Here is a 25,101-nt window from a genome sequence, read left to right as displayed (position 1 = left end):
AGTTTAACCATGTGCATTGAATCTGCATTTGGGTCTAAGCTTTCTATGCAGGGAAGAAATCATCACAGTGACATCTATTTAATTTTCAATTCAATTTTATTTAAAGAGCGCCAAATGACAGCAACAGTCACCTGAAGGCGCTTTATATTGTAAGATATACTTACAAAGAAAACCCCAACAATCATATGACCCCCTATGAGCAAGCACTTTGGCGACAGTGGGAAGGAAAAACTCCCTTTTAACAGGAAGAAACCTCCAGCAGAACCAGGCTCAGGGAGGGGCGGCCATCTGCTGCGACCGGTTGGGGAGGGGCAAGGAAAATAGTATAAAGACATGGAACAGAGACAGAGGTTAATAACAAGTACCATTCAGTGCAGAGAGGTCTATTAAACATAGTGGGTGAAGAAGAAACACCCAGTGCATCATGGGAATCCCCCGGCAGCCTAATGCTGGGCATACACTGTGCGATTTTTGGCCCATTTTGAGCCGATTTTTCAGTCGTGCGATCGTTTTGGGGATCGTCCCGAGTTTGGCCTTGATCAAACTTCTCACCCCTGCGAGTCAATCCTACAGTTTGATCAGGAGCCGAATAACGCGACTGAAAAATCGCAGCACAGTGTATGCCCAGCTTATTGCAGCATAGAGGATTCAGGATCACCTGAGTAGGCCATCAGATTACTGAAAGGATACTGAAAAAACCCGTCGAAGTAGTCTTAGTCTTCATTGCTGCTGGTCGACTCAATTGAACACCTCTGAAGTTTGCACACAGGCAAGTATTCCTCTTCTTGCTCAAAATCCTCTCGGGAACGCTTCCTCGAGCCTCCAGTTTCGTGTTCAAGCTCTTCGTGCGCATCTTCAAATACTTCAGAGTCATCATCGCTCCATCTCATTCTTTTGTTTGCTCCTAAATCTTCTTCATCCCTCTCTCTAGACCTCTTCCTGGAAACACCTGGCTGAGGGTCCTCTTCTGGGATGTACTGGCGAACATCCATGCGGCCTTCAAATGCCTCCTCATTTTCAATGCCACCAACATTGAAAATGATCACAACCACAGCATCCCCGTGCTGTTCATCGTTGTCACCATTGGCATTATTGTCCCTCACATGAATATTTTGAACATCGTCGTCGTCGTCATCGTCATCGTTGCCGTCGCCGTCGCCGCCGTCATTGTCGTCATCGTTGTCGTCATCGTCGTTGTCGTTGTCGTTGTCGTCGTCGTCGTCATCGTCGTTGTCGTCGTCGTCGTCGTCGTCATCGTCATCGTCGTCATCGTCATCGTCTTCGTCCCCGTAAAGGTAATTGTCATATTGTGCCAGTACTGAAGCTATTAGCTCATCTAGATAGCAACAATATTCATGGAGAGCGCGATACAGTCTGTTCAGGAAGCCATTAGCAGGTTCCTGATCTCCATTTGCCAACATTCGTGGGTTAACCTGTTGGCCTGCAAGATCATTAAATCTTTTAATTAACATCCATAACTATCTGCTGAAAATCTGTTTTTCATCAATTTCAAGACTGAGTACATGTGCTTACCGTTTTGGTTATTTTGTGGTCCGTCTCCACTTGCACTCATTTTGACTACAAGGAACACAAAACAACAATGATCACTAAACCTCAACCCAGAATGTTCAGAGAATTTGCTTTTTTTGTGATGACTTTAGGCTGCGTCCAAACGTACACGGCTATGTTTGAAAACGGACAATTTTCCTTTTTCGTTTAAAAAAAAATAAAAATCCAGTCCACATGTGCAGTTTTGAAAAAATATCTCCTTCCACATCTAAACACTAAAAACAAAGTGAAACGCTGTCAAGAACACGCCAAATCTTAACCGTGTAGAAATGTTGGCCAATCAGAAGTCTAGAAGCCTGGGTGGGAAAACCTCATAAAACCTTACGTACTTCTGAGAAGTTTTTGTCTTTTTCTGGAAAAGCAGCTAATTTTGTGTTACTTTCACGTGCCTTCATCGTTTCAAATGTTAATAACTAAAGACAGACTCACAACTTTGGAATGGACTAAATGCATACAGCATACATAAATGTCATTTTTTTAAATTACATTTCTTCCAAACCGACGTCAGGATTTGGGTTGGGAGAGCGTCTGTGTTGAATGTAGAATCCACGTCTGATGTAAGCGTGTAAAAACTGCAGATACTAAGATTAACAGACACAGTATGTTGTCTACATCTGCCATTGTAGAAATTGATCTCATGTAAACAATAACGTGGCCACAGCGTGACTTCAACAGCGGCGCACACTTTTGACATTGCCTGAGTAAATGTCCGTTTTCCTCGTCCACACCTAAACACAAAAACGTGCTTTTTAAAAATCTCACCTTTCAGTGACTCAATCTGCTGTTTAGGTGTGGACGAAAGGCCCAAATGCAGAGACAAAGCTGCGCTTTCAAAAATAGCCGTGTACATGTGCACGTAGGCTCAGTTTCTCAGAAATTCTAATAGTTTGTTTGAGAACAAAACTTACGTCTTCTCTATTTTCCTAAATGAACAAAATAATCTGAGAAATAATCGTGTTAAAAAGAGCTTCTGTCACTCTAAGATATGATTAAGAACATTTTCTAATTTATGTATCATTTGTCAAATATTACATCAGCTGACAAATAGTTAAGTCTTCATTTGTTTTCCTGAATAATAGATCCACATCATCCTCTCTATGATGGAAAATATAGTCTAGTCTTGCACAATGTAAAGTACATAAATACTGTCCTGGCAAGCAGGGAAATCAGGCTTTATATATTTAAGTAAATGATCTTGAGTTTATAAACTGAAATTTGAGCTTACTTTAGTTCTTGGTAGATTACACAGCAGTTAATCCTCAGGGAAACGTCCAAATGTCACTAAATAGTGGTCTGCTTTCATTCGGTTGCAGTGTCTCTTCAGTTTTGTGTTCATATGCTGATGTTTTCATTCAAACATGCTTAAATGCTGTGATGTCACTTTAGCAGCAAAGACTGCGGAATGTGCAGAGATTCTTTTGACATCAAGTTGTTTGCTCAGATTTTGATATCTTTTAAATGGAGACAAAACAAAACGCTATGGCAACAAAACAACAAGCTGTTTCCAGTGCTTAATATTTAACATGTCTTTGTTATAAATTTTATTTGTACAAATCTGTGATGTTGATGTGCACAACGTGGGATTTAGACCTCGGAGGGTTAATCAACAAATCACGAAAAATTAGGTTTAAATTTCTGTTCATGACGGTGCAGATTTCTGACATTTTGTGTACTTGAAGCATTTAACAATTTGATTGTTTTCTAATAAAAACTGTGTGAAACTCAAGTTAGAACTGTGTTTGTAAATGAACCGTCCCATGTTGTGTAGCTTTCTGGATTTTATACTTATTGGGCTACATATCAATTTACTATACAGGCTATACAGTAGATAAAATCTAACCTCACATGTTTTATGTAACTAAAGTGTTTAATCATGTGGGCTACAGACAGTAATCAAGTTATGGACTATATTGATATGAAAAACATGCATACTTAGTGCATTTGAATCATTTTAACCATATGTAACCACCTGCATGTCATGGTCCTGGGACTTCTACCTGGTTTTTTGTGTGTCTTGTATTGTTGTTGTTTGATGTCAGCTTTAGGGTCCCTCGGTTGTTCTGTTAAGATGTTGCTTATTTGATTTCCCCTCGTGACTTTACCCCCTGTGTGCCCCCTCTGTGTACCTGCCAGCCCCCATGCCTCGTTTCTCCTCCTTGTGTTTTATTCCATGTTTTCCCAGCCCGCTATGTCTGTGTTCTCTTCCAATCTGGTCTGCGTCTCTGTGTGCTTCCTGTTTTACTTTGATAGTCTCCCGTCAGTGTTGTGTTACTCCTGCCGTGTCTCGTTATGATTATCAGTGTCGCCTGTGTTCCCCGTGTGCTCCCACTTCCCTCGTTAACCCTCTGTGTATTTGTGTCCACGTCTCCTACATTACCTACATAATAGAGCTATAATAAATGTTTGTTTGGGGTTTTTTTAAGTACAGAAATCAGCTGCTAAAATAATTGTTTTGACTTTTTGGGAATGCTTTACGGTCTGTTCTGTAGGAACGCTGAATTAATATATTGACTGTCTGGCCCCTTCTGGCTATTTAATAGTTGCTGAAGGAGATTTTGTTCATCCCCAGCTAATCTCATCCATATTTATATAAAATCTAGCATACTCCACACCACACAAAGTCAGAAGCCAGTTAAAATCTGTATGTGGTACCTGAGGCGGTGCTGCACTGACCAGTTGTTTCTGGCTATTTGCTGGTTCAGCCTGCCTATCACTGCAACTCTTGGCTCTTATTGGTCAGGCTGGTGTGTGTGTGTGTGTGTGTGTGTGTGTGTGTGTGTGTGTGTGTGTGTGTGTGCGTATTGTAAAGACTTGATTCCCACAGTCCAAGTCAGGGTTTTAAAATGCGTTGCTGTCTCCATCCAGCATCAAAGCTGCATTGAAATTTCCTTCAATGAAATTTTGGCTCAAAGAAAAACAGTGTTGTTACTGTCAATCTCCAGTTAAAATAAAAGTGTAATTAAACCAAACGAAAGTAATGCACTAATGCTGGTCAAGACATTACCTGTAGCTGAGTGACATTTCCTCCAATTTCTGTTGGTGTCTGCAGTTTCCACTGGGGCTTAGTGTCTACTGCTACCCGACTGCACCACCATCCTCCACATTGCTATGCGTCCATTGGTGGTGCCAGCTGCTAGGATTTCTGAGTGTTGCAGAATTTTTAAAAAAGCAACGAGTTTTGTTTTTTTTAACCTATGCATTTGGAAACATTCAGGAATATGGTGATGGGAAAGAAAAAGGTGGTTTCCATGAAGTCTCCCTCTCGCATCCACCTTCCATACTGCCAAAGCTCCAGACTGTCAATAACAATAATAACAGTAATAGTTAACAGTTAATTTGCCTAGCACTTTCAAAACAGTTACAAAGTGTGTTAAAGAACACAATAAAATCTTAGTTAAAAACTCAAAAGAAAAGTTCAAAGAGTTAAAACACGAAACGGTTTGTTTTCTTTTTGCATTGAGCCAGGCTGCACGGACAGCTAAGAGTGTCTGATGTGCAGAATGCAGGCAGTGACTTGGTTCATAAAAAGTGACCAAATCTGTAACAAGGCTTGTACCCATGTATCGTATACCCAAAAGGTTGTGAGGAGGAGAATGATGATTTATTTCTTTGAATTTGTTATAAGTCTGGCAGCTGAGATTTAAATGAGCTGGAGGTGAAAGATGGACTTCTGGCTGAGATCCCAGTAGAAGGAATTACAATTATTCAAACACAATGAGATAAAAGGATTTAATGGGTGTGATAAATGTGGTTGCACTCACCTGTTCACGGCACCTGATGTTAATGAGCAGAAAGGTAGGGTGAGCATGAGGCGAAACCTTCTGTTGACTGCAGCTTGAGCGCAGCTTGAATCATTTTGATGCATCTTTTGGTTTATGTATACTTCTGCACTAAGTTATGCAATAGGCCAATGTTGAAATTTGGCATAGTAAATGTTGCAGTTATTTGTGCAGTCTGTGCATTTGTTTAATGGTTTGAGGCCGTGTGCCGATTTGTACAGTGGACAGTTGTATGTGGAATAAAAGTAGCAAATAGTACAGAGGTGTATCTCATGTGTTTACTGTTGCACGTCATCTGTGTCCTCATGTTTAGCCTGCCGCGGCCGTTGGTTGGAGGAGCCGCAATAGTTTGGAAAGGAAGGAAGCAGTAAGGTCAGTTTCCATTCTGGGTTTTCAGCATTAATAAAGAAACCTGCAACAAGGTGAGTAATGTTTGAGGTCCAAAAGAAATCAACACAGAGAAATTTTTACAGTGCTTTTCTACTCTACCTGAACATTCAAAGCGCTCTATACAGGTTGCCTCATTCACACCTGTTCATAGAAGCCCTTTTTCTGTGCTTTCTACCTAACATTCACACACATTCATACTCTGATGAATGCATCAGAGAGTGACTTGGGGTTAATGTCTTGCCCAAGGACAGTTAGCATGCACTCTGGAGCAGCCAGGGATCGACCCAAAAACCATCTGATTAGTAGATGACCTGCTCCACCTCCTGAGCCACAGCCACCCCTTTCAGAGGTAAAGAATGATTTAGAAAGTAAGTACAGTAATTTTTTGAGGTGATTTGATTTAAAAAAAAAATCATTTTTGCTTCTAATTACATAATTAAGGTGTAATTACATCTTCCAACAAATTGATACATAAACGTATCATTTATCTACTAAAAATACATAGGAGCTGGCGTCATGTTGTGGAAGCTGCCATCTTGCCCCACCATCATACACTGGCTGAGATGGGCATCGCTGCGCCGCCTTTTCATGTTTTATGTAAGTGGATTTATACATTACTTTGAATTTAAAGATGTCAAATAGCTCTTTCACACTACATATGACTATTTCACATTTGTACATGTATATTTTGGTGATCTCTTTCTCAGTATGTTTTTCTTCTTATGGAAATAAGCTAATTTTAAACCAGTTAATGTTAGGCTCCAGTGTCCTAAGAAATCACACCTTTCCCCTGATAAACAAATTGATTGGATTCTCTCATTGTGTGGGAATTGATTATCAATTACAACTTCAATGAGCCACTTCAAAGAAAGTTTCACCCGCGTGGGCAGCAACAGAAAGTCCAGATGTGGAAACAGAAGGTATCGATATTTGAATCATTTTGGGGTAAATTGTAGTTTTTCATTAACAGGAACACAGTGGAAAGAAACTATCATTCAGATTGTCTACATTGGAAAGAACTACTCCCTCTTCCGCCTTTTATAGTCATGTGTGAAATACGGCTGTATAAATGTGTGGCAGCCTGTGGCGTGCGCACTCACAACAATGGCTGAGCGTAACTGGAGTCATGTTTTACATCCACAAACAGCCCAGACGTGGTTTGCGATACATGTGGCAAGAAAGTGAGGTGTTGTGGCAACACCACTAACCTTGTCAAACACCTCAAAGTAAATCATATCACAGAATATGACGAGCTTATGTTGAGGCAAACTGAAGAGGAGGAGAAGGACGGGTGCTGCTAGGGTGAGACAGACGTCTCTCAGGGAGTCCTTTAGTGCTGCAGGCAGGCAAGGTGTTCACATAGTGCACAACTTCAGGTTTTTGATTTCTATATGATGAATTCTGCATTATTAAGTGATAAGAACAAGTAATCTGATGTCCTGTAATGATTATGACGCTATAATTTGAGATACAATAAAAGAGTAAAGTTTTTGTACAAAGTATCAGAGCAGTATCGTCGATACCACCCTGAATTTTACTTGGTATGGGATCGGAAAGGAAATCAGTGGTATCACACATCACTAGTGATCAAATGTCAGGCCAAGCTGGAACTGATTCCTGTCTTCTGTAACTTCTACAACACTGTCCAATAGAGACACATGAATGAAATGCAGCGTCATTAAAAACACTGATGATCTTTATTTAAAAATGTAATACATTTACATCTGAATAAACTTTTAGGCATTACGCTGACGGACGGATGGATGGACCATGAATGCTTTCTCATCCTTCTTGTCATGCACCATGGAAGTGTCTGAGGGGCTTTTCCACTTGGAATGGGGATACATGATCACAACCACAGCATTGTGATCCCCGTGCTGTTCATCGTTGTCACCGTTGTCCCTCACATGAATATTTTGAACATCGTCGTCGTCGTCGTCGTCATCATCGTCGTCATCATCGTCATCATCTTCGTCCCCGTAAAGGTAATTGTCATATTGTGCCAGTACTGAAGCTATTAGCTCATGTAGATAGCAACAATAATCACGGAGAGCGAGATACAGATCGTTCAGGAAGCCATTAGCAGGTTCCTGATCTCCATTTGCCAACATTTGTGGGTTAACCTGTTGGCCTGCAAGATCATTAAATCTTTTAATTAACATCCATAACTACACTCAACAAAAATATAAACGCAACACTTTTGTTTTTGCTCCCATTCCCCATGGGATGGACGTAGAGACCTAAAATTCATTCCAGATACACAATATAACCATCCCTCCCAAACAGTGGTCACAAATCAGTCCAAATGTGTGGTAGTGGGCACATCTGCTATATTGAGATAATCCATCCCACCTCACAGGTGTGGCCACATCAGGATGCTGATCTGACATCATGAGTAGTGCACAGGTGTACCTCAGACTGCCCACAACAAAAGGCCACCCTGGAATGTGCAGTTTTTTGCACTATTGGGGGTCTGGGGACCCAGAACCGGTCAGTATCTGGTGTGACCACCATTTGCCTCATGCAGTGCAACACATCGTCGCATGGAGTCTATCAGATTGTCAATTGTGGCCTGTGGAATGTTGGTCCACTCCACTTCAATGGCTGTGCGAGGTTGTTGGATATTCGTGGGAACTGGTACACGCTGTCGTATACGCCGGTCAAGCACATCCCGAACATGCTCAATGGGTGACATGTCCGGTGAGTATGCTGGCCATGCAAGAACTGGGACATTCTCAGCTGCCATCTGCCCTGAACAATGTGAACCATGATTCATCCGTGAAGCGCACACCTCTCCAACGTGCCAGACGCCATCGAATGTGAGCATTTGCCCACACAAGTCTGTTACGGCGACGAGCTGGAGTCAGGTCAAGACCCCGATGAGGACGACGGGCATGCAGTTGAGCGTCCCTGAGACGGTTTCTGACAGTTTGTGCAGAAATTGTTTGGTTGTGCAAACCAATTGTTCCAGCAGCTGTCTGGGTGGCTGGTCTCAGACGATCTTGGAGGTGAACCTGCTGGATGTGGAGGTCCTGGGCTGGTGTGGTTACACGAGGTCTGCGGTTGTGAGGCCGGTTGGATGTGCTGCCATGTTCTCTGAAACGCCTGTGGAGACGGCTTATGGTTGAGAAATGAACATTCAATGCACGGGCGACAGATCTGGTTGACATTCCTGCTGTCAGCATGCCAATTGCACGCTCCCTCATTGCTTGTGGCATCTGGGGCATTTTGCTGTGAGTCAAAACTGCACATTCCAGGGTGGCCTTTTGTTGTGGGCAGTCTGAGGTACACCTGTGCACTACTCATGATGTCAGATCAGCATCCTGATGTGGCACACCTGTGAGGTGGGATGGATTATCTCAATATAGCAGATGTGCCCACTACCACACATTTGGACTGATTTGTGACCACTGTTTGGGAGGGATGGTTATATTGTGTATCTGGAATGAATTTTAGGTCTCTACGTCCATCCCATGGGGAATGGGAGCAAAAACAAAAGTGTTGCGTTTATATTTTTGTTCAGTGTATATAACATGATTTAGTAACAGCAGTAATGTCCACACAGTTATTCATGGCAGTAGTTATTATAGCTATTTCAGCAGAGATAAAATGTGTTTTAAAATTGAATTATCTACTTATGTCCTGTAGATAAAGTCAAATAAATGAAAATCTGTCATTTAATAACCTGAGTGAAATCAACCTGTGGTAATGAGTTAAATATTGCTTAAAAACAAACAAACAAGCAGACACATACCTAAGTAGATGGTAGTTACTCATTCACTGCATGTGAAGACGAATAACATGACATCGAAGAAAATCCACGCTTACAAAATGACTTCAGAAGCATTCAGGAACACTTTGACTTAAAGAACATTGAAGTAGAAGACCTTTTGATTTGGCAGGACTCTTCACATGCTTTTCTTGCAAGAAGTATCTCAGTCAGGGAGGCGACCAAGGACCTGAGGTTGACTTTAATGGTAGTTCTGTTATCTCTGACATGAGAAATACTGCTGACCACCATTTCAGCAGCACCTTACTCAGTCCCTTTATAGTAGTGATGCTTAGATTCATTCACTGAATTCCAACATTATACTGTCTAGTGTAAAGACAGTATAAATGGTATATTTGCCCAAACTGAATTTGGTAAGAGAGCTTTTGTTCATTTAGCACCCTTAGCTTGGAACAAACTGCAGAACGAATGGAAAATGACTGAGTTCATTACATTAAGTGCTTTTAAATCTAAACTACAAATCTTTGAGGCCACATCTGTAACATGCAGCTGTTTCAATTAGATTGATTGTCATTTTAACAGTTCTTGAAGGACAATTCAGTAGAATTGTCCTTCAAGAACTTTTTACTTGCCTACTTTGAGTACATTTCAGAGCCTGTACTTTTTCTCTCTTGCTTAGGTAAAAAAATTGCTTCAGTAGTTCAACTTTTAATTGAGTATTTTATTTTAACCCAGGTATCTGTACTTCTACTTTACTAAAGAAAGTGTGCACTTTTTCCTTTCTGTTCATTTGGCTCTTCCTCTCCTCTGCCTGGGTGAGCGGCTTTCACTTCAAGTTTCTCTGCGCCCGAGTTCTTGGAGCCTTCTTGTGCCTGCCCTGACTTCTTGGTTGTCTTGTTGAGGATCCCGTCCTGTAAGGGTGGGGGGCATCATTAACTTTCTGCTGATAGTGTTTCGAGAAAATAAAGTCATGAGGTAACCAAATGAGGTAACCTCAGATGTCTGACCTGTCTGTGATCAACAACGTTAAGCAGCACTGAGGTCACAATGCAGCTGATGGTGTTGGCCAACATGAAGATCATCATCCTCTGCCAACGCCACAGCGGGATCTTAGTTTCACTGCAACACAAATGGAGAAACTGCAGAGCTAAACAAGACTGGAAGGACAATTAGTGCTGTACAAAAAGGTAGAATTGTGTGTGGGATTTCCCATGTACCCTTGAATGCACCATAGGTGTGCATGTGGGCAGCTTCATCTCAGAGACAAACAGCAGCTAAACAACTGACAGTGCGTGTGCTCATGAGACCGTATGTTTAAAGATGTACTTCACTTAGTCATGTTTTTGTTTAGCCATGTTTAGCGTGTTTGATGACATATGAGCAGTTCTTTGTGCTTCTGTTTAAATGAGGTTCTGCATAAGTGGCAGTTCGCTAACATAACAGATTTTATTACTGACTAGCTTCTAGCAGAGAGATTTGTTGTTTCTGTGCTCTGTGTACTGGATGTTAAATAGTGTGAAGTTGCTTTCATTGCATAGCTGTATGTGTGTTAATTCATATTATCTGACTTTAGGTTTACATAACCAGTCTGAAGTAATATGCCAGCTTATTTATTTATATACTGCATTTGAGTACAGCTCAGCTGTATCTTTATGTGTATGATGTAATTTGAAGTGTAACTGGTTTGCATTATTATGCTTTGTACACACACACACACACACACACACACACTTCTCAATTTTAAATATGAAGAACGACAACTTGGACTCTGCTGTTTTGTTCCACACTCATGTGAACATTAACAAATGTTCTGACCCGACACTCTGAAGCGATTGCTGCAGCTTTCATGGTACCTTCTAAACAAGTGCACTGCAATGAGATTCTAATGTCAGGTTCTCCCCACCTGGACTTGGTGCCTAGTATCTGTCCAACAATGAGATTGGAGATCCCGACCCCAAACATCTGTACGGAGGTGGCCAGGCCCATGGCAGTTCCCAGAGTTGCCTGAGGTATGACAAGGGGAATAGACGGCCACATGCTGGCCTGGAATGCCACACAGGCAGCAACAAGTTTAACATACTAGAAAATACATTAATTCATTGTAATAATTTACCATTTTAACTCTGACGTCTAAGATTTTATTTATCAAAAATGAATTTAAAAAAAAAAATCCGCACTCACAGCCGCAAAGGAGTAGGTGACTCCCAGCCATATGGTTGAAACCAGAGGAGGGACAAAAGTGAAAGCCAGGAGTCCAAACACGGGCAGCGTGAAGACGGCGCTCGCCAATGCAAAAACTCCCCGCAGACCCACATAATCCTGGAACGCATGACAGCGAGAGTGTTTCAAGATTCCTCCTGTACCTGATGAAGGTTTATTCCTATTAAAAGGGAGTTTTTCTTCCCACTGTCACAAAGTCCTTGCTCATGGGGGGTCTTAGCATACCATATAAAGCACCCTACAGGGACAGTTGTTTTGATCTGGTGCAGTATGAATAAAATTGAATTGAAGACAGGAATAAGATTTGGGTTTAAATTAAAGATACGTACAATGAGAATGCCCACGATGGCTGAGAGGACCACTAAGCTGTCATAGACTGCTCCCACAATATAAGCTGCCTCCTCCTGGCTGTAGTAGCTGTACTTATCCTGGATGAACTTGCTGGGATATGGAAAAAAAAAAGAAAAAAGAAGAAGACAGATGTAAATGTTTGTGACACTAGTATCACTTGCAATACGTGCTGTTGTATTTAGAGGAATGCAGGTTTAAGTTTCACGGATGACTCTGAAAGCAGCTCTGCATGTACAAGTCTTTATGCTCACACTTTATGTTGAGAACTCTACCTTGCATCAGCAATGAAGGGGAAGACGCCGTTGTAGAAGAACATGATGGTGAGAACCAGCAGCCAGTATCTTACTGACAGGAGCTTCACATCCTGAATCCTCTACACATAAAAACACACAACAATAAATGATGCTCCACACACAGATCACTAGTGTGTCCATAATACTGAAAAATTAAGGTTTTAATCTTCAGTGTTATGTATGCATGTTGTTATTATTAAAGGATATTGATCGTACCACTTTGCGAGACTCTTCTTGGATGGCTCCATCGAGACCCAGCTGTCTCACTCCAATCTTGTCCAAGGTGCTGACAATGACAGCGGAAGTGAAGCCCAGCACACACAACAGTGCGCCTAAGAAACAATAACATAAGAAACCCAGGTCACATGGCACCACACCATAATCCTTGAGATTTCTTCGCATTCGTCACCTACCACCCCAGAGTGTCCACTGCATGCCATATTTTTCTTCAAACTTCTGCGTGAGGAAGAAGTTCAACACCGAGCCCAGCCGCGAGAGGGCCAGGGTCAGGCTGAAAGCCAAAGCCAACTCCTTCCCTTTGAACCAGAAGGCTGTGATGCGATTCTGAACAACTAATGAAGAAGGAGAAAGGTAACTGAGTGGTTAAGAAATGCTCCTCAAAGGCGATGCTGCAGAGAATATTTGTTCATATCCATGAAGAGAACTTACTAATCAGAGATCCATTGCCTGATCCAAACAGCAGACGGCCGGTGAGCATTAGCGGCAGCAAGTAGGGAGATCCCTTGAAGTGGGAGCCGAGAGCAAACAGCGATGAGCCCAAAACACAGAGAAAAGAGAAGAGAAACACACCGACTGCAAAGAGGAGCAAAAGAAATGGTTGTACCATCATTTTACTGTCAGTAGATTAAAAATAACTGCAGACCATGCAGAGAGAAAACATAAAACAAAACTTACAGCGATTTCCTAATTTGTCAATCAGGAATCCAGCCAGGATCACCACTACTGCATTCCTGTTGATAACAGAGAGAAGCTTCTCATTGATAAGCCACTTTTCTGCATTTTCACAGTGAAATCAATGCATTAACGTGCTTACGTCCAAGCATAGATGGCATAGAGAAGATTGTACTGCTGAGGGGTCATCCCCAGTCCCTCCACACAGTCCACTGTCCCATTGATCACCGTCGCATTGGGACACGTCAGGTTCTGTCAAACATTAAAAACAACATCAGTCTTTCCCTGCTGATAATCAAGTCGTGCAATATTGATGCGATCTGTAAGCAGCGCTGCCTCTTGCTCACCCCTTGGAACTGATCCTGTAACACACTGGGAATGTCGAAGCAAAAGTAGGACCCAAAGGTCAGCAGACAGTTAAAGAAGAGCACCACAAAGCAATAGTATGCTGCAAGACAGTGAAGCACAATAAAGAAAGGGCAACATCAGGTGATTTAAAAAGGCAACAGCCTCAGATCAATATAACAAATACTTGTCTTTATGTCTGAGGACATTTTTGGCTTTCAACAAAGCGCTATTGTGCGTTTTGGTTTTTAGCTTGTTTTTAAGGAGAAAAAAGTATGTAATTCTGTAATCCCAGTGGAAGTATAAAATGCTGAGATTTTAGGGAAGCGTGTTCAGGGTCACAAGCAGAGGTCTGGTTCGTATCAGTAATCTGTGCTGACTTGCTGTGTTTTTAATAATTAACTTTGCAGTGAGACGTACCTTTTTCCGCTGGCTGCGCCATCGTTTTCGTTGTAGAAACAGCGTCAAAAATCATAGCCGCTTCTTCTGTGGCTGATACTGGGAAACTCATATCTTAAAACCACCTGGACAGAAACGTATGTGTTTGTTGCTAAGTAACTTACAGGTGTCCTAGAGAAATAAAACATTATATAAATTACAATCAGGGTTCTGTACTGCTCATTGGACTGATTATAGTTTGATGTTGGCCATTTATTTTTGTAAGTACATTTAAACAACTTAATACCCAAATTTGCAGTACAGTACAGTATGTGACAGTATTGATTGAAACATCAATTAGTTATTTTCTAATAGAACTACAAGCTTTTGAACAGGTCGCTCAACTACGTGAGGTTTGTGTGCTGTTCCCTGCTTCTTTATTAAGCCCCGATCGCCAACTTGAAGCTTGACTCTGCGGACCAAACCGTCATCTTCTTCTGGAGCTTCAACCACTCGAGCCAGTTGCCACTGATTTCTGGGAAGCATGTCTTCTTTGATAATGACTATGTCATTGACTTTAAGATTTCGACGTGGTAGGTGCCATTTCTGTCTCATAGATATGTTCAGAAGGTACTCTCTTTTCCATCTACTCCAAAACTGCTCAGTGAGATACTGGACTCTGCGCCAACGTTTCCTTGCATATAAGTCCTCTTTCACAAACTTTCCTGGTGGAGGCAGTGCAACCTTTGATTTTAGTCTTTCCAACCCATCTTTCCAGTCCTCCCACCGTGAGCGTAAGTTGTCAGGAAGGGGGTCATCCCATTCAATGCCTCTGCGACACAGTTCCTGTAGGATACCTTTGCCTCTTAAGGTGAAGGGAGCTACGAACCCTAGTGGGTCGTACAGGGATGAGATCACTGACAGTATGCTCCGGCGAGTAGGAGGTTGGTCCTTAGTGTTTATTTTGAAACTGAAAGTGTCATTTTTGATTGACCACTGGATGCCGAGCACATGGCCTTCAGCTGTTGTGTCAGGTTTGAGATCAAGCAGTTCTGTGGTGTCTGCTCTGTCTGAGGGTTCCAGCTGGGAAAGCGCATCACTTTTGAACTTGTGCAAATGTAGACCGCCAAGTCTACAAAGTGCTTGTGTTTCGGTGATGAGTTCTTGTGCCTCTTTAACTGATGGGACACTAGTTAGACCATCGTCTACATAAAAGTTCTGTTCAACAAACTCTGAGGCCTTAGGATAGTCTGCTGTGTACTGTTGTGCCAAATATTTCAGGCCGAAATTAGCACATCCAGGGGATGAACTGGCACCGAATAGATGTACAGCCATTCTGTATTCTCTGGGTTCTTTGTCTAATTGTCCATCCTGCCACCACAGAAATCTCAGATAGTTGCGCATGTCTGGACAAACAGAGAACTGGTGGAACATTCTCTCGATATCACAGATTATGGCTACATTTTCCTTTCTGAAACGACAGAGTACCCCCACCAATGAGTTGATCATATCTGGACCTGTGAGAAGAGTGTCGTTTAATGAGACACCGAGAAATTTTGCTGAACAGTCAAAGACAACTCTTAGCTTGGCTGGTTTTTTCGGGTGATATACCCCATGGTGTGGGATGTACCATGCAGTCTTGCCTTCAGACAAAGGAGGTGCTAATTCTGCATCACCACTGCTGATAATGTCTCTCATAAAGGAACAGTAATGTTCATGATACTGTTTATCAGCCTTTAGCCTTTTCTTCAGGTGTTGCAGTCGGACTGTGGCTAACTTCTTATTGTTGGGAAGCGCTGGTGGATCATTGCCCTTGAAGGGAAGCGGCATCTCATAGTGCCCATCTGATCTTTGTTTTATTGTATCACTGAGGATTTGTATGAAGCGAACATCATCCTGTGATACATACTTATCCTCATAGTTTCTCTCATTAAAGTCAGTCTCTAGGACTTTGAGTACTTCTGTGGCTGATGGTATGGGCATTTCTTTGACTGTGATCCTGTGCACATAACTCTGGTTACCTTCTCTGTCTAGGTGAGGATTACCAGAACCAATAATACTCCATCCTAGTAGGGTTCTTTGTGCGAAAGGTTCGTTTATTTTGCCTGTGACGATCTCTAGGGGGGCTAGTGCTGATGGGCAGTCATAACCAATCAATAGACCTACTTCACAGTTCTGTAATGGCTGTAACTTGTTAGCTAAGCCTTCAAGGTGTGGCCACTGAAGTGCAGTTTCCTTGGTAGGGATATGAGACTTGTCAACTGGGATAAAGTCACGAGAGTAGACGTGTTCTATTCGGACACGAGTCTCAGAATCAAACCCACGCACCTGTAAGTTGTTGGCAAGTTTACTTGCAACGACTGTGTCGACGGAAGTCATGGTGCTAAGCTTTAACTGCACTGGTTGGGCGTCTACATTTAGTTCTGAGGCCAAATCCTCTAAAATAAAGGATGAGTCACTCTGGGTGTCAAGCAGGGCATATGTAAGTATTTCTTTCTCAGGCTCAGATGCAACTGACACAAATACTGGTACTATGCTGGATGTGGAAGATAGTTTCCTTGTTAGTACATGAGTCATAACATTATGCACTTCCTTGTTTGCACCTTCATCTGGGGATTTAGAATCCTCAGTTTTCTTTTCTTTAGGTTCATTCACTCTTTCTGTGTGTAGACAGGTGGGGTGACGCCGACCACACTTACTACAGGAGTGACGTCCTCTGCATTCTTTGGTTACATGACCCCTCCTCAAACACCCAAAGCAGAGACGATTTTCTTGAATGAAAACTTTCTTGTCATCACTAGTTTTCGCTGCAAAAGCAGGACACTTAGCTATGCCGTGCGATTCTTCTTTGCAAAACAAACATGGGGGTTTAGGTCTAGAAGTAGATACTGGGATTGGTGGAGACTTTGGTTGGATGGTAGTACTGAGTGCCTTCGCTCTTTTAACATGCCGCTCTTCTGATGCCCTTTCGTTTATTAGGAATGGTGAGGCAACAGGATTGCAAACTACTTTAGCTTCATTTTGTATGAACTTTGTAAAGCGAGCGAAGTTGGGGTAGTCTTGGCTTTTGTCTAGCTCCTCCACCATAATGCGGCTCCATCTCTGCACTATCCACTCAGGCAGTTTTCTTAGAAGCTTGTGATTTTCCTCACAATCATTAAGGATCTCTAGGCCTTTGACTTGAGGGATAGCCTCTGCACAGCTTTGGAGAAAATCTGCCAACTCCCTCAGTGCTTTAGGATCATTGGCAGCTATTTTAGGCCATTTTGTGAGTTTAGCCCTAAAGGCTCTTTGGATAACAAATGGGCTGCCATACCTTTCCTCTAAAACGCTCCAAATGCCTGCGTATGCCTGCTCACTGTTGCGGAAGAAATATCCCTCTACTGCCTTTCGTGCTTCACCTGCAAGATAGCTCTTTAGATACAACATTTTCTCACACACAGGTAAAGGTTTGTCACCAATTAGTGCCATAAAGGATACCTTCCAATCCATAAACTTTAGGGGGTCGCCACTAAAGATGGTGGGCTCAGGTACAGGAAGCCTGTTTAGGGTAAGAGAGCTAGCGAGGGCTTGAACTAAGCTAAGTTCTTCACGTTCTGGAGTAGTATTGTGAGGTCTAAATTAGGGCTGCCACGATTTGTCGACTAGTCACGATTACGTCGACTATCAAAATCGTCGACGACTGATTTAATAGTCGACGCGTCGTTTGAAGCTTTGTAAGATCCCAAAAGACGCAGGAATAAGTAGCAGGATTTAAGAGTGTAATAACGGACTGAAACAGAAGATGGCAGCACTGCATGTACAAGGATGCCAGCTGCCGTTAAACCCCGAAGAAGAAGAAGAAGAAGCAGCTGTGTCCCAGAATTCATAGCGCGGCCCAGCTCAGTTTCCAACAATGGCGGCAGCTAGTTAGTTTTAATATTACTCTTATTATTCTTTCTGGGTCACAAAATAAACGTTTAACATATTTTCAGCCGAGAATGTAGCTGTGTAAACCTCAAATATCGGCTCAGTTTATCAGGACACCACATATTTTCAAAAGCGCTCCGACGTTTTCGGAGACGTCTGTTACCCACTAGCTCGATAGCTAGCCGGGGGCTAGGTCACTAGCGCCGTGAGAACACCGGACTCCCGGCAAATTGTTTTCAAACCCACCGCCGTCTTTCGCTACTCAGGTTAAATATATATAAGTCACTTAGATAAATTAAAAATGTTGTTGTTTGGCTTTTTTTTTTTTGTATTTTATTTGTTCCTGAGTAAATCGGTTTGTCTGAGATTAAAGTTATAGTTTTTACACAGCTGAATAAACGTCAAGCAGACAGCTGATTATCAGAAGTGTGAGATGCTGGAGAATATACTCCATTGTCCTGTTATATTTTAGATAGCAAGGAGTTTATTAAACTTCACCGAAACAATCTGCAAATTTCATTAAAATTGAATAAACTATCATCTTGTCTTTATTTTTAGTTAGCACCTTAAAAGCTTAAAGCTGTAAGCTAATGATAGTTATATAAGAGCAGATGCTGCTGGTGCAATAAGCTGTAGTTTTACGTCCAGTGGATGATGATCTGATTAGTCGACTAATCGCATAAATAATCGGTGACTAGTCGACTATCAAAATAATCATTTGTGGCAGCCCTAGTCTAAATGTTGGTGCTTGTGGATTTAAAGAGAGCCGTGGTGCGCTGTTGGGGAGATTTGCGGAATTTTCTAAGTTGTAGCAGGACACTTGATCATGGCTTTCAATGTCATTTTGAGCGCTAAGGGCTCTTACTCGTGCAGCTGCTACTTTCACTTCACTGTCTGCCTTTAACTGTTGAAGTTTAGTCTTTTCCTCCTCCAACTTTGCCTTTGTTTCCACTTCCTTTATTTTCCACTCATTTTCCATTTGGCTGATCTTGGTTTCCTGTGCCAATATTTCTTGTGTGGCCTTTGCTTGTTCCACTTTGGCTGCAAGTTCAGCTTCTGCTTCCACCTCACGACTGCCAGTAGAATCTGCCTTTGAGCGTGCAACTGAACCCTCTGGGAACGACGTTTCAGTTTTTGTATCACCAAACACAGAACCATAGTCCCTTTTGTTTAACATCACTCGTACTCTTTCCTTTTCAAGGCGATCGTTAAAGAGCTGATCGATATTTTCCTGTCGTTTAGCAACAACTTCACAAATGTCAGTTGTAAGCACTGCACAAGCATCCATTCGCTTAACAATGTCGGGCGTCATGGATTGGCTGCGGCGAACGGGTTCATAATGCTGTTGTACTACAGCGTGCTTGTCTCTTATGTCATGACTGGCATTGTTTAGCTCTTCAGGTGAGCAGAAAGTTTTCAGCTTTGTTCTGATTTCTTTAGCTGCCTTCTTCCAAGTGTCATAAGCTTTGTTAAATGCCTTCTCATTTTTCTTTGCCTCATATTCCTGCATTTCTTTACCCTTTTCAGTTAAATGCCTTTCACGATTGCTGGATCTTACTCCTTGTTGCTCTGAGTCGTCGGCTTCTTCAGCAGCGTTCAACATTTTGTTACTGTAATGTGTATGTTGCTCTATGCGATAACGTCTGGACTTAAACTTACGTGAGTGTTACTTTTGGAAACAATGCTCACATCAGACGTTTACATCACATAAATAAACAGATTAGCACCCACATATTAGACAAAATGTAACTGTAAATACCGCTGATATACGTTACTTTCAAGAAGAATAAACCCATACAATTTAAAGATTGTAATTACTCAGTGCAATGCAGTATACCTTTAAGGCTGTAACCACAAAAATATTTAAGGCAAGTAATTCTGAATTAGAGTGCAGAGTCCTGTTATCAGCAAAGTCCTTAATGGGCATAATACCTGCACCTTCGTAAAGTGACCATCAGAGTTCAAAGGGGAGGTAGGTGAAGGAAACGGTTTCCAGGGCCTAATCCGTGGATCGACTTCCTCCGAGGCGTGGACGTCTATCAGCAGAGAATGTACCTTCACCTATCAGCAGAGAATGTCCCTTAGTCTGTAACACAGTCAAATATATTCTCAAGTAATATTCAAGCATGCCATTCAGCGTGTTAGTACGAGCTCGGGAGCAGCTTGGGAGAACAAGAAAACAGAGACTGCTTCAGGTTGTCTTCCCAAGACAGCAGATTTATCAGTTTAAACCAGTACAGACCAAGATAAGGCAGCGTCTTCCTGCCCATGGGTGAAGAAGCATCCTTTGTGTAGTTTATCAGTTCAGCTACAATTGTGATTATCTCAGCGACATATTTTCAAGGCACAAAATAAAGAGTTCTTTCATTAGTGAAATCTGAAACAAACCATTTGGCCTTCAACAGGCGTCTAAAAGATTAAGAAACTAATGTAGCTGAGGGAGTGATCTCTGTGGTATTTCAACCTTGTACCAGCCTGTGATTCTCACACATCAATTCTTGGGTCAAAGAGAAAAATAACTAAAACAAAGGGGCCTTATTGAATGACAGAGTTTTCCTGCATAATGTCACTATAAAACAATATCCAGTAAATGCTCCCATGGTACTAAAATACCTAACAGTAGGCAACGAAGCAAAGATGATCTTGACTGGTGTAGAAATCTCTCACAGCTGACACACGGACCCAGCTCGTGGCACGGGCTGCACTCATCTGGCATGGGAGCTAGCAAGTAGCCTTCACTCAGCGATCGAGTTTTCACTGTAGCAGTCCCCCGGACCAAGGAAGAAATAGAGAGAGCCTCGACGGGTGCAGTAATTTTTACTTTGAGATTCATTCAGAATCTAACAGTGCGCCAGGTGCGCCAATGCACCGTGAAAACTAAACAGAAACACAAAATACATTTTCTTAGACGCTTATTACAAATATGAACTCAAATAAAGCAGAAAATACAACAAAATATCAATTAAGCAAAGAAATACAACTTAAAACATGTACCTCGCTCCGCATTCCAAGGGCTGCAAATTACTCTACTGGACACTACGCGTAGCTGTTCAGGCTTAGATCAATAAACAAAACTGGACCTTTACAGAATGTGCATGCTCTTTTTGTTTTCATATTTTAATTTATATTTAATTGTGTTGTGGTTTGCAGTGTTTTGTGTTGTTTCACTTTTAATTTGTTTCACAGGAAAAAGCTGAAATTTTAAATGGTTAAAAGTAGAAATGTAAATAGTTGTTTTTAGTATTATAAGATTTATTTATTACCTTTTATGTGGAGTGAATAAATTAAAGTATATTTACGGTGGGCGCTAGAGACAAAGCATGTACAAACCCCGAAGTACGTAAAAACTCCAAAACACGTCAAAACTCCAAAATACGTAAAAATTCCGAAGTATGTACAAACACCAAAACACATAAAAACTCCAAAACACGTACAAACCACAACAGAAGTGCTCTAGGATGCTAGGATCCTAGTGGCTACACAAGCCAGAAAGTACCAACGACCGGATTTGGTGTGTGGTAGTAACAGGTAAATGAACTTTTTTTTTTAATTATTTGAATCTATATGAGTGCTTGTGTATAAATACACAAACAATACACATATGCTTTCAATTGTGTAATTTAAGTGATCTAGGTAGCTCTGTTTTGGAAGTTCAGTTAATGCTAGAAATGTGTTTTGGAGTTTGTACATGCTTTGGAGTTTGTAGTGCTTTGTCTCTAGGGACCACCGTATATATTTATATATAAACATATATAAATAAAACCACTTTTTTTTTACAATAGTAATTCCTTTTGAGCACAATTTTATATTGTTGTTAATAATAAATTAATTAAAGCAACAAAACAACCTGAAGAGTCGGCTGGGAACCGAAAGAGTCGAATCTTTTTAGTGAGTCGAGCCGAAAGAGACGGTTCTCTAAAAAGAGCTGGAAATCCCATCAGTACTAAGTATCGCGAGTTTTGGGTGATTTGTCCCTCATCGAACACCATCGTGGGCTTATACAAACAATGCCGTACCACTCAGATATTCCCAAGTTTTTTTCAGGGTTTTACAAATAAGGACTTCGGCTGTGACTCTAACATGTGAGATGTCTTTGTTACGGAGAGCTAAAACGTGGGAAATCTCTGAGTCTGAGGACAGCGACGCTGAAACAAAACCCGGTTTGGGCAGCGATAACAGCATCCAGACAGCCAGCACAGAAAAGCAGGAGCAGGGTTCACACAATTCAGCAGCAAATAGGGGGGGGTCTGCTGCTCTGGCTCCTCCAGCAGCAGGTGGGTCCGGTACACCGAGTCCTGCCAGGAAACGTCGCAGTAAGGAGGAAATAGAAGAGGACAGGCTGAAAGTGAAGGAGAGGAAGGAGGCGAGAGAGAAACAGAGAGCGGCCAGAGCCCAGGAGCAGGAGGAGAGGAGACGGGAGCAGCAGAGGAGGAGAGAGGCAGCCAAGACCCTCAAGAGTCTCCGGCCAGAAAACTGCCTCAAATGCATCACTGTCTGCATACACCCAGGTACACACGGACACAGGGATGCCTTCAGGTGTCACCGGAAATTAACTTTACAACTACAATTTGGGGCCAACTTTAAAAAATAAATAAATAAATATGTGCAGATGTAAAATGACACAGGTAGGATCTCTTTTGTGTTGACTGTATTTGTGCCATGTATGATCCCATCCCTGTCTCTTAAAGAGTATTTTCTGTATTTCTAGTTTACGATACAGTTTTCCACGGCATCTTTACTTCTTCAACACCCTGCATAAGCTCAAAAGCGTTCACGCCCCCACTCCACAGTCATTACCAATAACAAGATGTCCAGTTTGAATTTAAGGGGGAAAAAGTGCAGCAAAGTCAAACTGCAGTCTTGCATTTCCATCCTGGTCTACGTTCCACATCAGTGACTCAATGCTCCTTGCAAGGGCCTGTCTAAATCTTTAAGAACCATTACCTAAGTACTGTTTAAGTAATGGCTGTTGTTTCCAGCCTAAAAGGCACCACCTTAAAAATGTCATTTTCCTTGACTATGACTCCTGCGGGGATGGCAGTGGGCTTTATAATGCACAAAAACGCACAAATTGCTGTGTTGTTTTGTATCTTTCTTCAGTTCTTCTGCAGCAGGATGGCTCAGACGTCCTGCTGGACACTCTGGTTTCCCTTGACTGGAAGTTCAGCATCGAGAGCGAGCAGCTCGTTGGCAGCATCGCCTGGACCCAAGATTTACCTCAGGTAGGCAGCTCACTCAATCTAGATTTAGCAATTTGCTACATTTTTGTTGATTCCCGTGAGGGATTACTGTTTTGGCTTTAGCAGGGAGAAGGTGGCATGGTCTCAGTGGTGGAGGAGGAAGAGCAGGTGCTTCTGGTCCTGAGTCTGGCTGATTTCATGGATGTAGTGATCTCTGTGAATAGAGTAAGCAGTCCTTTGAGCTGTTGTAATGGTGTCATTGACTGTATGAAGGAGCTGTGGCTCCTCGAACTCACACTGCGCTCTGCCACTCCGCAGATTATCCACAGCCAAGCGGTGGAGACGGGGGTGGGGTCTTTCTGGAGTCCGATTTTGGAGTTTCTCAACCGTGATGGCAAGAAGGTGGTCACTCTGTTAGTGACAGACTCTGAGCCAGATTACAGGTCAGCTTAACTGGGAATACTTAACTTCCTCTGTTACCCAGTGGCTCCTTCACTTCTCCACTTTCTGATTATAAGTAAAGTGCGGAAACTGTATGACCTGATCTATTGTTTACCAACAGGTCAAACGCCCACAGTGTGCCTCTACAATACAAATTGGGGATGGATCATCTGGACATTGAGGAGGTCAGTTTGCTTTGAATCTCTGTCTTTCTTTCAAGGATTTGCGATTCTTACTTCTTAATTTTATCACATGTACACACAACTCACAGCTGACCTACGTCAACTGCAATTTGCACATCAGGACACTTTGCACACTAAGTTCATTTTGTACATTAAGCTCCTTTGTACATCCATTTACATCAACATCTGCGTACCTCACTTGTCTTCACTTACTTATTGTTGTACTTATTTATTTATCTTTCATTATTTTTATCCTTATTGGTCTTGTTCCTTCAACCCTATCTAACTTGGCATTTGTGTATGGACAGCAAAGGAAGAATTTCATTGCACAGAGAGATGCTATTTCTCTGTACACATGACAATAAACACTTTGAATCTTGAACTCGTATACATCTTCAAAAAAGCTTGATGGATAACAAATAGCTTTCTCTCTCTCTCTCTTTTTGAAACGCTTTCATCTCCAGGTTCTCGTGTATCTACAGCTCTACAAAAATATCTCCGTGGTTTTCCTGGATAGCTGGCAGGAGGTCACTGATCATGTTTGTGCTGTCACCAAAGCTTTGTCCAAACGCCCTTTCAAGTATGCCACAGTTCTGTGCCCTGACATAGACAGTATAGCGGCTGACTGTGAATTAATGAAACCTCCACTTTGTGCTCTTGCAGACTCCTGACAGAGGGAGCAGAACTGCCCTTTTGCGTGGATGGCTCATGGGCCAGTGGGGTTTGGGTAGAGAAGGATGGCTCCGGCCTGATTCAGGTCTGGAGCAGGCAGATCCAGCAGCTGAACAGAGTCAGCCCTGCTGTGGCCTCTGCTGTGACCGCATCCTATCCATCTCCCCAGCTGCTGCTACAGGTGAGGAGACGCTGTGGTCTGATAAGGTTTGCGTGAAGAAAAACTCTTCTTCTGTAATATGTTCTGTTCATTTTAGGCTTATAACAGCTTGGGGTCAGAGGAGGACAGAAAAGGGCTGCTCGCGGGCCTCTCAGCGAAAAGCGGAGGCAAAGAGAGACGCGTGGGACCGGAGATTTCAGCCCGAGTCTATCGCTGCCTCACAGCCCACAACCCCCAGCTGGTCCTGGACTAATCCGAGAGCAAGAAGACCGGGAGACATCAGCGAGGACGAATCTGGTTTCTGATAATGCTCTGTCTCCACTTGGCTGCTAATATGTTAATGTTGATGTTTACAAGTTAAAAATATGCCTTGGATTTGAGATTTACTTTCCAGGAAAAGCACTTTTTCTTCTCATTTTAACTCCTGCAGATTAAATGTATAGATTACCAGAATATAATCTGGAGTACCGGGAATAATGTGATGACTGTTTTTCAGCACAGCTTTTTGTGTATAAATAGGAGATATATAAGCTGCATAAATTGTATGTATATGTATGAATCTTTCTAGAATAAATAAGCTGAAGCAGGCA

The 25,101-nt window shown here is 42.2% G+C and overlaps 3 protein-coding genes and 1 long non-coding RNA gene across 16 annotated transcripts; 2 read left to right on the top strand and 2 right to left on the bottom strand.

The window, feature by feature from the left end:
• Positions 1-77: 77 nt before the first annotated feature.
• Positions 78-4,616, bottom strand: LOC309713132 (uncharacterized protein). Of its 7 annotated transcripts, none has more exons than XM_082544531.1 (3): positions 4,574-4,616; positions 1,534-1,578; positions 78-1,441 (listed from the first exon to the last, which is right to left on the bottom strand). In XM_082544531.1, exons 2-3 carry the CDS (start codon positions 1,571-1,573, stop codon positions 714-716), a joined length of 768 nt encoding a protein of 255 aa, XP_082400657.1. In that variant the 5' UTR covers positions 1,574-1,578; positions 4,574-4,616; the 3' UTR covers positions 78-713. The 7 variants fall into 7 exon arrangements, with proteins under 7 accessions (XP_082400657.1, XP_082400652.1, XP_082400651.1 ...); XM_082544526.1 differs by lacking the exon at positions 4,574-4,616 and adding an exon at positions 3,536-4,546 and having other exon boundaries at positions 1,534-3,020; XM_082544525.1 differs by lacking the exon at positions 4,574-4,616 and adding an exon at positions 3,539-4,546 and having other exon boundaries at positions 1,534-3,020.
• A 110-nt stretch (positions 4,617-4,726) lies between these two features.
• On the top strand, positions 4,727-7,573 carry LOC309713137. 3 transcript variants are annotated; one of them, XR_014278507.1, is made up of 3 exons: positions 4,727-5,770; positions 6,244-6,335; positions 7,479-7,573. It is a non-coding gene; the product is annotated as an uncharacterized lncRNA (long non-coding RNA). The 3 variants fall into 3 exon arrangements; XR_014278508.1 differs by lacking the exon at positions 4,727-5,770 and adding an exon at positions 5,988-6,087; XR_014278509.1 differs by lacking the exon at positions 4,727-5,770 and adding an exon at positions 5,988-6,106.
• A 16-nt stretch (positions 7,574-7,589) lies between these two features.
• Positions 7,590-19,898, bottom strand: mfsd1l (major facilitator superfamily domain containing 1-like). Of its 4 annotated transcripts, XR_014278492.1 has the most exons (15): positions 17,284-17,366; positions 14,010-14,113; positions 13,592-13,692; positions 13,387-13,496; positions 13,248-13,303; positions 13,002-13,145; positions 12,746-12,904; positions 12,549-12,664; positions 12,312-12,412; positions 12,018-12,129; positions 11,650-11,787; positions 11,372-11,511; positions 10,476-10,587; positions 9,493-10,379; positions 7,590-7,869 (listed from the first exon to the last, which is right to left on the bottom strand). XR_014278492.1 is itself a non-coding variant. In XM_082544508.1 (14 exons), the coding sequence occupies exons 2-14, from the start codon at positions 14,098-14,100 to the stop codon at positions 10,224-10,226; spliced, it is 1,536 nt and encodes a 511-aa protein (XP_082400634.1). In that variant the 5' UTR covers positions 14,101-14,113; positions 19,809-19,898; the 3' UTR covers positions 9,194-10,223. The 4 variants fall into 4 exon arrangements, 3 of the variants coding, with proteins under 3 accessions (XP_082400634.1, XP_082400635.1, XP_082400633.1); XM_082544508.1 differs by lacking the exons at positions 7,590-7,869; positions 17,284-17,366 and adding an exon at positions 19,809-19,898 and having other exon boundaries at positions 9,194-10,379; XM_082544509.1 differs by lacking the exons at positions 7,590-7,869; positions 17,284-17,366 and adding an exon at positions 19,815-19,897 and having other exon boundaries at positions 9,194-10,379.
• A 1,952-nt stretch (positions 19,899-21,850) lies between these two features.
• eme2 (essential meiotic structure-specific endonuclease subunit 2) lies at positions 21,851-25,101 on the top strand. Of its 2 annotated transcripts, none has more exons than XM_082544513.1 (8): positions 21,851-22,384; positions 22,977-23,098; positions 23,183-23,281; positions 23,375-23,499; positions 23,619-23,682; positions 24,144-24,259; positions 24,343-24,532; positions 24,609-25,101. In XM_082544513.1, the coding sequence occupies exons 1-8, from the start codon at positions 21,964-21,966 to the stop codon at positions 24,762-24,764; spliced, it is 1,293 nt and encodes a 430-aa protein (XP_082400639.1). In that variant the 5' UTR covers positions 21,851-21,963; the 3' UTR covers positions 24,765-25,101. The 2 variants fall into 2 exon arrangements, with proteins under 2 accessions (XP_082400639.1, XP_082400638.1); XM_082544512.1 differs by having other exon boundaries at positions 21,852-22,384; positions 23,180-23,281.

This window comes from Aulonocara stuartgranti, assembly GCF_965226115.1.
Source record: "Aulonocara stuartgranti genome assembly, chromosome: 8".
NCBI lineage: Eukaryota > Metazoa > Chordata > Actinopteri > Cichliformes > Cichlidae > Aulonocara > Aulonocara stuartgranti.
The sequence above is the reverse complement of the archived record's forward strand: the minus strand, read 5'-3'. Positions and strand labels throughout refer to the sequence as shown.